A 14537-nucleotide genomic window follows, 5' to 3' on the forward strand; every position below is an offset into this window, starting at 1 on the left:
TAAAACTAATAACTGGATACTTGGGGGGGGGGGGGGGGGGAGAAATTCAGTTGTTAGCGCCAGCTGCTAGCGCCTTAAGAGGGCGATAAGTGGGGCGCGAAGCAGCTAGCGCCCGGGCGCGGCGAGACCTGCGCCTCTCGCGAAATTGAGCGGACATTTAGCGGCGGCGCAAAACCGCAACGCCCACTCAGCTGCGCGCGCAGATCCTTACATCATTTCATGGTGCAACGCCCTTGGTGCGCCCCGAACCGGAACTTCAGTGGCGCCCCCCTTCTTTCCACCTGGCGCTCCCAGCAACTGGTTGACTGGAACGGTTCCCAGTCACTGGGGGGGTATTTAAAGGGGGCTCTTCCTGGCTTCTTAGTGGTAGCCATTTTTGGACCACTCCTGTGTGTGAGAGAGAGAGAGATTTGCAGAGAGACAGCGCTCGCACAGGTACTTCTGGCTTCAGCCCAGACCTTTGCAGTTGGATTGATTTTTCAGTGCCATAGCCTTGAGTGGCCACATATTATGGGGGCTGCAATGGGTGGAAACGTTGGGTTTCTCCATTGCATTGAGAGGGCTCAGAGACACCAAGCAAGAGTGCCAATCATGGCCAGACGGAGGGCCAACAGGCGTCAGCACAGGAGGCCTTACCCTCCCAGGATATACCACCAGCAGTTCTCATACCTCAACATGTCTGAGGAGCAATGTATTCGGAGGCTTCGATTCAGAAGGGAGGTGGTCACTGAGCTCTGCCACCTGCTTCAGACAGATCTGCAGCCTCAGCTGAGGAGCAGGACGTCTCTGTCGGTGGCAGTGAAGGTGACAGTGGCTCTCAACTTCTATGCCACCGGCTCCTTTCAATCCGCTACTTGGGACATTGCCAATGTCTCCCAGTTCGCGGTGCACTGCTGCATCCGCCAAGTCACGAATGCCCTCTTCAAAAGGAGACGTCAGTACATTTCCTTCCCCATGACCCTGGACAAGCAGCAAGAGCGCGCAATGGGATTTGCAAGAATAGCGGGCTTCCCCATGGTCCAGGGCGCCATTGACTGCACACATGTGGCTTTCCGGGCGCCTCAAGAGAATGCCGAGGATTACCGCAACCGGAAGGGGTTCCATTCGTTGAACGTGCAGTTGGTGTGTGACCACAGACAGCTGATACTAGCTGTCAATGCCCGCTTTCCAGGCAGCAGCCACGACGCCTTAATCCTGTGCCAGACTTCTGTGGCAGACCTTTTTGAAGCCCCGGCTCACCCAGGAAGTTGGCTTCTCGGGGACAATGGCTATGCTTTGTGCACCTGGCTGATGACCCCGCTCCGTGCGCCCAGCACCCCTGCTGAAGAACGATACAATGACAGCCATCAAGCGACCAGGAACGTCATTGAGCACACAATCGGCGTGCTAAAGCAACGGTTCCGCTGTCTGGACCATTCCGGGGGAGCCCTTCAGTACTCGCCTGAGCGAGTCTCCCATTTCGTTGTAGTGTGCTGCATGCTGCACAACCTGGCTATCCTCAGGACTCAGCCACTGCCAGCAGACATTGGAGGACCACCGGAGGAGGGGGAGGAGGAGGAGCACCAAGACAGGAGGGAGGCACAAAGTGCAAGGGCCGTCCGTCAGCGGCTTATTGCAAGTCGGTTCTAGGCCCCCTCTGAGGGAATGGCTTGTGCCATTGAAAGAACATGAATGGAACCGTTCCGCAAACCCTGAGCCGGTCAAGGCAACAAATAGTTCAAAGAGCAAACATGCACAATCTGAATAAAGACAATTATTTATTTAACAAACTCTGTGCCATTCCCGCATGACAAGCAAATACAGAGAAACCCCCCAAAAAAGTCAGACACATAACTGGCTCTCACAACCTGGAGACAATGAACAAAAGAGTTAACCAAAAATGACCATGATCCTCGGCCTTCACTAAAAAAAATTCACAGCATTTTGCCAAATCTCCTACTTTTTGGCCTGCGAGGGTGATCTGCTTCGCTTGCGAGATTGGCCCCTTCCCACCCTGCAGCTCCTCCGCAATGGGACCCCAGTGGCTGCAGCAAGGCTGGGGGAAGGCTGCTGAGTGTCAGAAAGTGAGTTGGCAGATGCCCTTGGGGGACGGCCTGGACCAGCTCTGGGCCTGTAGGGCCCGGCTGCTGACTGCCCCAACTCTGCATGGGCGGCAGCAGTCTGTCTTACGGGTGGTGGCAGCTGCAGTGGAGGAGTGACAGTGTTAATGTTGCCATCCTGACAGAGCACAGGCACTCGCACGGGGCAGCACTGAAGCATGCGGAGCAATCTGCTGAAGCACAGACTGCTGGCGCGGCGAGGGTCCCGGCGAATCCTGCCCAATCCAGCGAGGGTGGCCCTAATCTGTGTCTGCATCAGACCAGCCACTGACTGCATGGCACGACTAAGCACTTGCGTGGAAGCTGCCTGTGCTGCACCGAAGTCCTGCAGACTCCTTGCCTGTGCTGCCCCGAATTCCTGTACACTCCTTGCCTGTGACTCTGTGGAGTCAGGCATCCTTGCCACTGCAGCCATGAGCTCAGTGTGCCTGTGCTCCGCCTGGGCGCCCATTTCAGCGAGGAGCCGCACCTCCTCTGCGCTCACTGTAGCAGGACTGGAGGCCAGACTCTCCCTCCGGGGAGAAGGCCGCCGAGCTTCCCTACCACCCCCCCCCCACCCCCCCCGCGTTGCTGCAGCCCGCTGGGCCCTGGAGCTTCACCCTTCCCCCCCCCCCCCCCCCCCCTGCTCCCCTCCAGGGAAGACGTGTCCCCATTATGGCCATGGGCTGCCTCGGCTGAGGGTGGCACTGATGGTCCGGCTTCCTCTTCCTCCTCCTCACCTTCAGAATCACACTCAGTGGCAGCTTGAGGGCCCGCCTCCTCACCTGGCGAATCAGCATCTGAAAGCAGGGAGGTACAAGAGTTGCTTTAGCGTGAGGACAGGGCGGCAGCGAGGGAGGCATGAGTGCTGCAATGCACTGTATTGGTTCGATAGTGGCAAAGGATGCTGGTGTGAGGCACAAGTGGAAGGAGAGAGGTCAAAAAGGTGATGACCTTACCATTGCTGTCCAGAACGGGGTCGGCATCTCCAGTGGCGACGAGGCCAATCATCCGGCCTGCCATAATCCGTTCCACTCGCTGCTCCAGATCGCTGAGGTCTTTAAGTTCAGGACGGCCTCCCCCGGTCCGTTGCTGCTGCCTCCTATTGTGCGCCAGCTTGCCCTGCAAGAGAAAGGACGGGCTCTCAGTACAGTGTGAAGCCCTGATCTTGGCTGCACTGCCTCCCATGGTCGAATAGCCCTTAGTGTGAAGTGGTGAATGTGCATGTGAGTTTCATGAAAGGCCCGTAGGTGTTGGATGAGGGCTGGGCATTGGGGCTTTCAGGACCCTTTGGCCAGAAAGTGAGGTGCACATGCAGGGATGAAGAGGATACTGGAAAGGGTACTCACCCTGACAACCCGAGTGAGGTCGTTGAATTTCTTCCTGCATTGCACAGAGGTCCTAGGTACCATGCTGCTGGAAGTCACTCTGTGTGCCACCTCCCTCCAAACTTTTCAATATTTGTTGGGCAGCGGCCTCCTGCCACTGTCCGGAAACAGGATAGATCGCCTGCGCTCCACTGCGCCAACCAGAACCTTCAGGGCCCCCTCACTGAACCACTGCGCTCGCTCCCTGGCCCCCTCCATGGTCCTAGGTGTTACAATGTCGCAGCAGGTCTGTCCAGGCCGAGAACCCGGGCTCCAATGTGCAGGGCTTGGCTGCAAGCCAAATCGACCCTCCCCCTTTAAGAGGTGACCGGCGCCAGTGTGTGTGCCTGCAATCGCTAACTGGCCGCACCTGCGCTGCGCCCGCCCTTGGTGGTAGCGCCTTGCCTCTCCGGCTTAGCGCCTTAGGATAGTCGTGCAGCGCTTGCTTTAGCGCACCAAGAACATCTTGGGGCGAAGCAAGTCAATTTCGCTGAAGATGGCGATAATTTGCGCGGGTGCTAAATTTAGCGCACGCTCGACTAGCGCCCCAAACGTGGCGATACTGAATTTCTAGGCCTTGAACTTTTCCAACAGTTAATTAACAATTTCAGTTGTGTGCCATGTTTTGTTTTGGAAATTATTTATTTTGCTGTTTTGGGTCTGTGATAAGTTAATTTCATATTGTGGAAGCCAAGAAATTAGATGCTAGAAATTTTTTTTTTTTTTTACGTTGGAGGCAGTAAAATACAATGTTTTATTGTATGCTTATTTGAAGCAGAGTCTTGTATATAGAGCTATTAAGATAATCCCCTTCCCACAGCTGAACTGATCGGGAATGTCACCTCTCAGCCACAAAGCTAGATTTTAGCAGCCAATAATAGTAACGGTTTTGTAACTGCTGTGGCATCATTTTAAGGAACTGTAGCTTGAGCTTAAGCTAGCCTCCTTAAACATACCTGTTGCTTAATGATCTGCCACCTCTCCTCTTTATTACTGCTTTCCTGTCATTGGATTTGGTTGGGTCTCTATGGGTCATGTGATTAGTCCACTGGAAATGTCTGGTTAACACATGAAGAAATGGAAACTCTTGCTGCTACTCCGCAAACGGTTAGTCCCACATGTTTAGTGGCTTCTGTCCGTTAACCCTTCCCCCTTTATCTTGTGCTTTCCAATCTTGTAAATGTTTTTATGTATATTCAGTTGTAATTACAGTACAGGTAGACTACCCTTTATCCGAACTTCCGAAAACCGAAACCCTCTAAAAACCAAGGTTTTTTCGGTCAGCGTAAGTCGTGCGCACGACATGACCAGAGTGGCGCACGACTTACGCTGAGCAGAGGGTCAGCGTAAGTCGTGCGCACGACCCCCCGCCGACCCCGACCCCCGCCGACTTACGCTGAGCAGAGGGTCAGCGTAAGTCGTGCGCACGACCCTCCGCCGACCCCCCCCGCGGAACCACCTGACTCTCTTCCAAAGGCTCGAAAGCAACGAGAGCTCTGAGCCCGCGGGGGTGCTGGCCCCTGTTCCGACCGAGCACGACGACCTGTTGGTGGAAATGCGGAACTTCATTGCATTCCAGGCTAGCAGCGACGGACAAGCCACGACTGCGGACCCCCGCCGACCCACCTTCCGTAATCCGAAATTTTCCGAAAACCGAAACACGGCTGGTCCCGAGGTTTTCGGATAAAGGATAGTCTACCTGTACTTGGGGATTTTATCATTTCAATTGAAAATTAAAGTGGATGGATGCACACTAAAAAGAAATGTTTTTCAGTAAGCCATATGCACAATGCCTGTTAGTTTGGATTCTGTCTTTGTTGAGTCTCACCTAAGGGACTTTGCTATGTAAATGGTACAACACTCAACTTTAATGCAAAATTAATCGAACATCCTTTCTATCAAACACGCAATAGGAATTGCGGCGGAAGCTTGCTGGCCCAAATGGCCTACTCCCATTCCGATCACATGAACCATTACATAATTTACAACTTGTACTGTGCACAGCATCACATTATATTCTATGCTGGAAGTATCACAACAATATGACTATTTTCAGAGCAGCTTCCATGAAGCCGTAAAGTAGCTAAACAATCTTGATATACAGAAGGAGCTTTTTCAAATACGAAACCAGTTTTGTATCTAAATACTTTCCTGTGATTAAATAGCAAATACGTAGTATAGAACATAATCTTATCAATTTTATTCTACTTGTGAGAAAGATCATATGAGGTTTTCCTAACCGGTGGAATAAAATGAGCATTCCAATATTGTCCATTGTGTCTCCTCATATGGTTTCGGGCACACAAGAGAAATTTCATTATGTGCACATTGAAAATAATTCAAATGGCACTTGTCTTTTTCCATGTATGAATCACGGGTCTAAATTAATAGTATGCTTGTATAGAAAGGTTGTTGCAAAATGTAGATCCATCAAGTACATATTTTCTATATCAATCTAACGATCTCCTATTGCATGACTATTTACTTAGCATAGATGTTACTTTTCAACTTGCGCTTAAGGAATCTGTGCTTGGAATTTCGCTGGTTTGTGTTGCATCTGTTAGTAATACTGTCTGTGTGAGCTTACTAAACCAATATACCATTATTAACTTTATGATCCATGTTTTCCCCATGCTTTTCTAATTGCTTTAACATCAGGATGATGAAGAGGGCAGCTGGGCCCAGGTGGGCTTTTTAAAAATATATGATTCTCTTTACTTGCTAGTTGGTAACTTCCCCCCCCCCCCCCCCCCCCCCCGTTATTTACTTGTGCTCCAATGTTGAAGTATTTCTCAAGAAGGCAATCATTTACACTAACTTAACATTTGCTGAGAATGCAGTTTTACACTGCAGTAAGAGGATTCTATTTTAAGGCCGAGTTATGTTTCGGTCAGTATAAACAGTGTGTTAATCGCTTGGGTTTGTTCCAGACTTCATTTCATGCTGTCATTAAGGAGTAAAAAACCTGTTTCACTTGCTAGCACTGATCCCTAGGCTTAATAATCACATCAATAAAAAGTAAAAATATGTCTTTGGTACTTCAGGTGGACTCCATGATAAAATTGTGTATTTTTCTTTTTCGGGGAGTTAAGACTTTAGCATATGGGGACATGAATCACGAGTGGATCGGCAATGAGTGGCTTCCTAGCTTGGGTTTGCCTCAGTATCGTAGCTACTTTATGGAATGTCTTGTTGATGCTCGAATGCTGGACCATTTGACAAAAAAGGATCTTCGGGGGCAGCTTAAAATGGTCGATAGCTTTCACCGGTAAGTTTCTTGTTGGTGCTAGATGTATCCTCGTATTCTTTGGACGAATTGGTAGCTACAAAAAATGTTCAAGTATCGGAACAAGCGGGGATCAGTTAATTTGCTTTTGAAATTTTTATCCCTGGAACAGAACCATTAATTTAGGCTGTTTTGCAGTGCACAAATATGCACAACTTAAAAATATATATACTTTGCAAGTTTGTTGGGGGGTGGTTATGGTGTAAGTTTTTAATTTTAGAAAAACGTAAGTAATTCAACCTTGTGAAAATGTTTAGTTATTCAACGTTTCTTTGTGCATTCGTTTTAACAAATCCGTAAACCCACGCTTACAGATTGAATGAAAACAGCTCAGAGAAAAGTATCAGCAGAATCTTTTTTTTTGTTTTAAACAGTTTTAAGTGGAAAAGCAGATCTTAATTGGGCCAGGATTGAAGAAGTGCCTCTTCTCTTGTTTATGTGCTGGAATTAAGCCAATATTTACTTTAAAGAAAGACAAGTTGCGTCATTGCTAGTTTAGCACTTCTGACATATTCCGGCAATAGCTTAGTTGACTTGTCACTTCCTAAAGATGAATCAAACTGCGTGAAAAGTTAAATTGAAAGATATCTATTTGGATAGGTTCAACTGCTTAGACGGAATCAAAATCTTAAACCGAAGGAGACATGGAAATGTTAAAATGCTTTGTGAAGTCAGGAGTGGGTTTTTACAACATCTGAATATTGAAATAAGTTTTAAAAATTTAAAGGGAAAGATAAACTTGCATTAAGGGTGTAAAAAATTAAACTGGAAGGATGAAAATTTTAAAGAAAAATTTCAGGAAAATAAACTTAATGGAGAATGATGGGAAAATTGTCAGTAAATGTAGAAGCTCCAACACACTTGCTGATTCACTGTGTGTTTTTGTTTTTAAACAGAAAAAGCCTACATTGTGGAATAATGGCTTTAAAAAGACTAAATTATGATCGCAAGGAACTGGAAAGGAGGCGTGAAGAAGGCCAACAGGACATTAAGGGTAATGGTTGTATTTTAACTCTTGATGTGCTGCTGTTGTGTTACTTTGGGTGCAATCTCACTTCCTGGGCCAACAGTGACCCAGCTTGTTGAGTGACAGGCCTCCGCTGTGATAGAACTCTCTGTCTTTATGCTTTCAGGGCTTGAAGCAGGTTTTTAAACCAATAACAACCGAATATTTTCAGTTTGGCTCCCTCCAAAATGGATCGTGAGACTCAGATAGAGGAAAACCTGCAAGGAAAGGGTTCAACATTAATTTTCAAAAACCAAAAATAATGTACAGATTTTTAAAAAAAGACGGCGCTCAGTTCTACATCTTCGCCACTTGTATAGATCCCTCCACTGCCTATGTTGCCAGACTGCTTGTATGCAATTTCTTAGCTTCGGTCTTCCCAATGTTTAGCAATCACCTTTGACCCCTGCCACGAACTCCATATCCATGGCATCGATTCCATCCCCCTCCTCAGCCACTGTCTCAGGTTGAACTAGACTGTTTGCAGCCTCAGCACCCCATTCGACGCCATCCTGAACTTCCAATCCCATATCATGGCTGATCATCCAAATTCAGTACCCTGTCCTTGCTTTCTCCCCATATCCCTTTAGCCTTAAGAAATATATCTAACTCCTTCTTGAATATATTTAATAAGTTGGCCTCAACTGCCTTCTGTGGTAGAGAATTCCACAGGTTCACCACTCTCTGGGTGAAGAAATTCCTCCTCATCTCAGTCCTAAATGGCTTACCCCTTATCTTTAGACTGTGACCCCTGGTTCTGGACTCCCCCGCCATCGGGAACATCCTTCCAGCATCTAGTCTGTCCAGTCCTGTTAGAATTTTATAAGTTTCAATTTAAGACCCTCCTTAAAACCCACCTGTTTGACCAATTGATTGGTCATCCCTCCTAATATCACCTCCTTTGGCTTGGCGTCCATTTTTGTTTGATTACCCTCTGTGAAGCACATTGGAACATTTTTCTACGTTATAAGGCGCTGTACAAATGCAAGACCAGTGCCACGCACAAATATCAATTGTTTTTATCACAATATTAACTTATTATCCAGTATACATTCTGAATATCATTCAATTCTTAATGACCACCATGGCTTGAAAAAATCAACTTGCACTGTTTGTTCAATTAGATTGTTTAGATCTGATCTTATACATTTGTACAGGAAACTCTTTTTTTTATCCGGCACCGACGGGACTGGCGTGGTGCCGGTTGATCAAAAAGTCCAGATTACAGAGAGGTATACTTACTAAGGTACGAGAGCCCCGTACACGGCCACAGATCCAGGCGTCCCTGTTGCATGGCAACAGGTGCAGGAACCCTGGTTACACGACCACAGATCCAGGCGTCCTTGTTGCATGGCAACAGGCGCAGGACTCCCGGTTACACGGCCACAGATCCAGGAACCCCGGTTACACGGCCACTAATATGAAGTAAAACTTACTTGAACCTACTCCTGAATTTTGCCGGTTAAGAGAGATTTCCGGTTATTTAGGTGCTGGTAAAAAGAGAGTTTCCTGTAATCTGTTTAAATATTGTAATGCACAATGGACCACGTTCCCTTTGATAATTCTGTTCCCTTTACTTTTTACAGATGTTATGGTGTGGACTAATGAGCGAGTGATATGCTGGGTGCAGTCAGTTGGACTTAAGGAATATGCAAATAATCTTTTAGAAATTGGAGTACATGGTGGACTAATTGCCCTAGACGAACTTTTTGATTTCAATGCACTAGCTCTTTTGTTACAGATACCAATGCAGAACACACAGGTAAACAAAGGGAGGGAGCTATCATTCCAATATAGAGGAAAACCAGCTTGTGTACACTGTTTTCTAAACACTGATTTCTTTTAGACCAGCCATCAAACAAGTGAAGTCTTTATTTTAATTGCCTGTGTTTCACTTGTATGTGAAAGTTAAACTTTCTGCAAGTCTATCAAATAGGTTGTTATGGTGTGATATGAGGTCTTGATAAAATTGCTTTGTTTTTAGATAACATTTTCACGATAAAGTGATCTTAAACGTATACAAGATGAACATCCCAGTAATACTGCGGGGGAGAAAAACCTCACATTTTCTTCTCATAAAAATATCTAACTAAGGGGACCAAACACCAGTACATAAGCTCAACAACAGATGATATGAAGGCAAAAGTTGAAGCCCAATAGTGCAAAGAAAGTAATGTGATGTAGTATTGAGAGAAGTTACTTCAACTTTCGCTACTTCTTGTTACCAGGGATTATAAATTCAGAGATAATGCGCTCTCAAAACAGTGCAGCCCTTCAGATTTACAAGAAGCTGTTTCTACCCTGGCTATTTTCTGATATCAAAGTAGCATGAAGGAATCTCGAGATGACATTTTTTGCCAGAAAAAAATTGGTGGTTCATATTCTCCAGTGTCTTCTAAGATGCTGAATTGATCTGCTAATGCTCTGTTCCTGGTCAACATGTTGAAAAGTTGGCATTGGTAATGGTTAGCTTATCTGAGAATGGCGGGAGTGTCTCTGTACACTGTGTGCCCAGAAGAACGGTTTGGAGGTGGGGGAATGAGAAAACTAACCTAGGACGCGATGTTCCCACCTCAGTAAGAACGAGCTTTCTGGTTCAATTTTCTTTTCTTTCCTGGAACTTTGTTCGACAGTAATCTGCTGCTGATTCATGGTGCCCACAGTTTGGGGTCGTGTTGGATCCGAAGTGGGCTTTATTTTATTGGCCCAGAAATTCAGGTTGGGGACTTCCCACAGGTGCAAGCCCCCGACCTGCACTTACCTAGCACGCCGGCCATTGAGCTGTGGGTCCGCGTGGGATTCCGATTGTGGGCCTCCTCCAACTGCCGGCGCGCAGTGCTTGCGTGTCCCAGGGGCGCAGTTAGTTCGATGCGTCCCCTGGGATCACGTGGGCCATGGGGAGCCAATCGGAGCAGGGAAATGCCCATTCATAAGTTTGACAGGAAGAGCTGTCAAAACTTAGAAATACTACGGGCCCCAAAACATCACTAAATCTTCAAATACATTTTTTTTTAATCACATTTTTAAAATAAACTATAAATTACTTTATTTTTAAAATAAACTATAAATTATTTTAAACAATAATTTAAATTTTTGAAAAAATTATTTTATTTTCTAACGGGGCTAAAAATAAACTTGCCTTTCTTTAAAGTATTTAAAAATAATAAACCTGTGGAAAAAATGTTTTAATTTTAATTAATTCGCCACTTACCTTGTAAAAAGCAGGCCTTACGCCTGCTTTTTAAATGTGTAACTCCTGGAGACTTACCCTCCCGGGAAAACCTGCAAAAAAAACGTAAGTTCAATGCGCACGCGCAGCCCCTGCACACGCGTTCGACCTCTGAACCCCTGCTTTCAGGGGAACGGAAGTGCCGGTTTCCCGTGCATGCAGGAAACCGGCACTTCCATTGGGCTTACGGGTGAGTACCCCATGCGTACTCGCCCGTGGAGACCCGAAGTTCTGGGCCATTATAGCATTAGGGGACTAAACACTTCCAATTTTGGGCTGTTTTTACCAGTTATCCTTTAACCAGAGTATGGGAAATGGTGATGGAGAGATTCAATTGGATTTAGTTTGGTTTGATGTGGCTGTTCTGGGTTCTTCCACAGCGCTGCACAAGGCAGTAAAAACAATGGATGGTGAGAGGACCGAGTTGGAAATAGGTAAATGAGTGTGATAGTGGGAAGGAGGATACTGGAGCACAGTCCTCCCGGGTCTGGGACAATGGTACTTGTAACTGATGTGCTCAAAGTTTACTCAAAATTATGGAAGGGAGATTAAATTTTTTCCAAAAAAAACCAATTTCAATATATGGTTGAAAACTGCCCCATTAAAAGACCAAAGGCTCTGCTGAAATTGAGACCTCTAAAAGCTGATCAAGCTTTATTAAAGGTTAACTCACTGAATGGCATCTCAGCTGAAAAAGAAAAGGAATTAGCCTGTTTCTTTTTCCCCAACAGCTGGAGTGAATGAAAGTTTTGGTGTATTTAGAGATATAGGGAGTATCTACATAAATGCAGATTGCTAGTACTTCAATACAGGAAACTTTGTGCTATCCGGCACCGACGGGACCGAGCTGTTGCCGTCCCATCAAAACTGCCGGACAAACCAGCGCTAATGTTAAAACATACGGAGCTTTTGAGCTCCGTATCTAGCAACAAACCCTGTTGCTTAGCAACAGCTTCTGAACAGTCGGCCGTAGCGTGCAAGTGTCTCTGTAGCTAAGCAACAGCTTTAGCTAGACCTTGCAGAGACTGACTGGTGGGGGAAAAAAAAGCAATGAAAAGAAAAAAAACTTACTGAACCGACTCCTGAATTTTGCCGGTGGATCGAGCATTCCGGACAGTTAACCTCTGGATAAACCAAAATTTCCTGTAATTATCTACGTCTTCCTATTTCAGGGGAAAGGGGTGTTGTGTTTATTATGGGAGTGCAGACAGGAATGAGGCTTCCGGCAGAGGATAATTGAATTTCTTAGATCCAACCACAGACTCCGTGTATCATTTTCAAATAAAAAGAAAGGCATAGGCGATGCTGGCAAGACGCAGTGGGTCAGTCAGCATCTGTGAAGAGAAAAAGGCAAGTTAATGTCTCTGGTAGAACCCTTCAGAACTGATAACTGAAAGATAAGTAAGCAATCTAGTATAATCTGGGTGGAGGGGGGAACAGAGATAGTCAAATCACAGGAAATAAAATGACCTGAATCATGCTTAAAAGAGAAGCCGGAAATTGCTAAATGACTTAAAAGGATTATTTTAGTGAAGCAATGGGAAAAGATTTTAAAAGAAACAAAATAATGACAGAGGGTAAGAGGCCCGCCCAAGGAAAAGGGTAAATCATAGACAGTTACAGCACGGAAGGAGGCCATTTCGGCCCATCGTGTCCGAGCCAGCCAACAAAGAGCTATCCAGCCTAATCCCACTTCCCAGCTCTTGGTCCGTAGCCCTGCAGGTTAGAGCATCCCAAGTGCACATCCAAGTACTTTTTAAATGTGGTTAGGGTTCCTGCCTCTACCACCCTTTCAGGCAGTGAGTTCCAGACCCCCACAACCCTCTGGGTGAAGAAATTTCCCCTCTCATCCCCTCTAAACTTTCCACCAATTACTTTAAATCTGTGCCCCCTGGTTTTTGACCCCTCTGCTAAGGGAAATAGGTCCTTTCTATCCACTTTATCTAGGCCCCTCATAATTTTATACGCCTCAATAAGGTCTCCCCTCAGCCTCCTCTGTTCCAAGGAAAACAAACCCATCCTACCCAGTCTCTCCTCATAGCTAAGATTCTCTACTCCCAGCAACATCCTTGTAAATCTCCTCTGTACCCTCTCGAGTGCAATCACATCTTTCCTGTAATGTGGTGACCAGAACTGCACGCAGTACTCTAGCTGAGGCCTAACTAGTGTTTTATACAGTTGAAGCATAACCCCCCTGCTCTTGTATTCTATGCCACAGCTAATAAAGGCAAACATTCCGTATGCCTTCTTAACCACCTTATCTACCTGGCCTGCTACCTTCAGGGATCTGTGGACATGCACTCCAAGGTCCCTTTGTTTCTCTACACTACTCAGTGTCCTACCATTTAATGTGTATTCCCTTTCCTTGTTAGCCCTCCCCAAATGCATTAAAAGAGAAGGCCAACACCAAGAAAGAAAGAAAGGCTTGCATTTATATAGTGCCTTTCACGACCACCGGACTTCTCAAAGCACTTTACAGCCAATGAAGTACTTTTTTTTTGAAGTGGAGTCACTGTTGTAATGTAATGTAACACCAAGGGCACATGCCTCTTCTCTCCTGGAATATCAACCGTCCTCTCCTCCCCCATGGTGGAAGAATAAACAAGGCTGTCGATCCAGGATACGCCTGTTCATTCTTCCACCGCCCTAACATCAAGCTGCTCTGCCCCTGGCACATTCCTATACAATCACAGCAGGTTAAACACCTGTCTGTTCACCACCACCCAGGCCCCCAAACACTCCTTCTACGTGAGACAGCAATTTATGTGCATTTCTTCTAATCTAGTGTGTTGTATTCACTGCTCAAGGTGCAGTCTTCTCTATATTGGGCAGACTAAGCTTCGATTAAGTGATTGCTTTGTTAAGACACCTCTATTCTGTCAGCAAGTGTGGCCTGAAGCTCTCTGTGACTCGCCACTTTGACTCTTGCCTTCCATGCCCACTCTGACCCCTCCATCTTTGGTGTCGCGTTCCAACCAGACTCAATGTCAGCTTGAAGAGCCGGACCCCCCTCGGGCACTCTGCATCCCTCTGGTCTGAACACTGACTTTAGTAGCTTCAGATCTTGGCTATATCCTCCCATTTCTTTACAGCAATGGGTGCTGTTGATCGGGAGTGGTGGGGGTAGGGCGGTGGGCCAGTCAAGTCTCCTGGGGAAGGGAAGACAGCTCGTAGTTCTGGGCGTGAGCCCTTTAGTGGAACAGTGTGAAACTGTTCTGGCAAGAGTTGGTCTTAGTGTTGGCCTGTTTTTATTTCCTTTTTGCTGGAGCCCTGTACTCACTGTGTCCAGCATTTCAGTTTTTGGTTTACTGATCTGAATTTGCAGGCATTCTCCTTTCCTCTTCGAATTTTCTCCCCATTATTCTCACTCTTTTTTCCTTGGGTGAGTCGCTAACCATATTTGCCTGTCCATTGTTTTGTTTTTTTAATAAATTTCAATTGCCTCACTGACACGACATTTTATGTCCTTTAACAATTCCCTGCTTTTCGTTTAAGCAGATTGCAGGTAATTTAGCCCGTTAATATTTTCCTTGAGATTAGACTGTCTTGTTTTCACACCACAGCCCCGCCC

General features: G+C 46.3%; 1 protein-coding gene across 16 annotated transcripts in view; it reads left to right on the forward strand.

The window, feature by feature from the left end:
• Positions 1 to 14537, forward strand: part of LOC147107127 (liprin-alpha-1-like) — a 166528-nt gene that overhangs the window by 135948 nt on the left and 16043 nt on the right. For 9 of the 16 annotated variants that reach the window (XM_086008202.1, XM_086008206.1, XM_086008207.1 and 6 more), the window contains 5 exons: positions 4490 to 4552; positions 6104 to 6130; positions 6538 to 6713; positions 7628 to 7725; positions 9324 to 9499. In XM_086008202.1, coding sequence (XP_085864328.1) covers positions 4490 to 4552; positions 6104 to 6130; positions 6538 to 6713; positions 7628 to 7725; positions 9324 to 9499 — 540 coding nt within the window. The other 7 variants (XM_086008210.1, XM_086008216.1, XM_086008211.1 and 4 more) reach the window with 3 other exon arrangements.

This window comes from Somniosus microcephalus, chromosome 15 (genome assembly GCF_052327205.1).
Source record: "Somniosus microcephalus isolate GS21.2 chromosome 15, FLI_Smic_1.0, whole genome shotgun sequence".
NCBI lineage: Eukaryota > Metazoa > Chordata > Chondrichthyes > Squaliformes > Somniosidae > Somniosus > Somniosus microcephalus.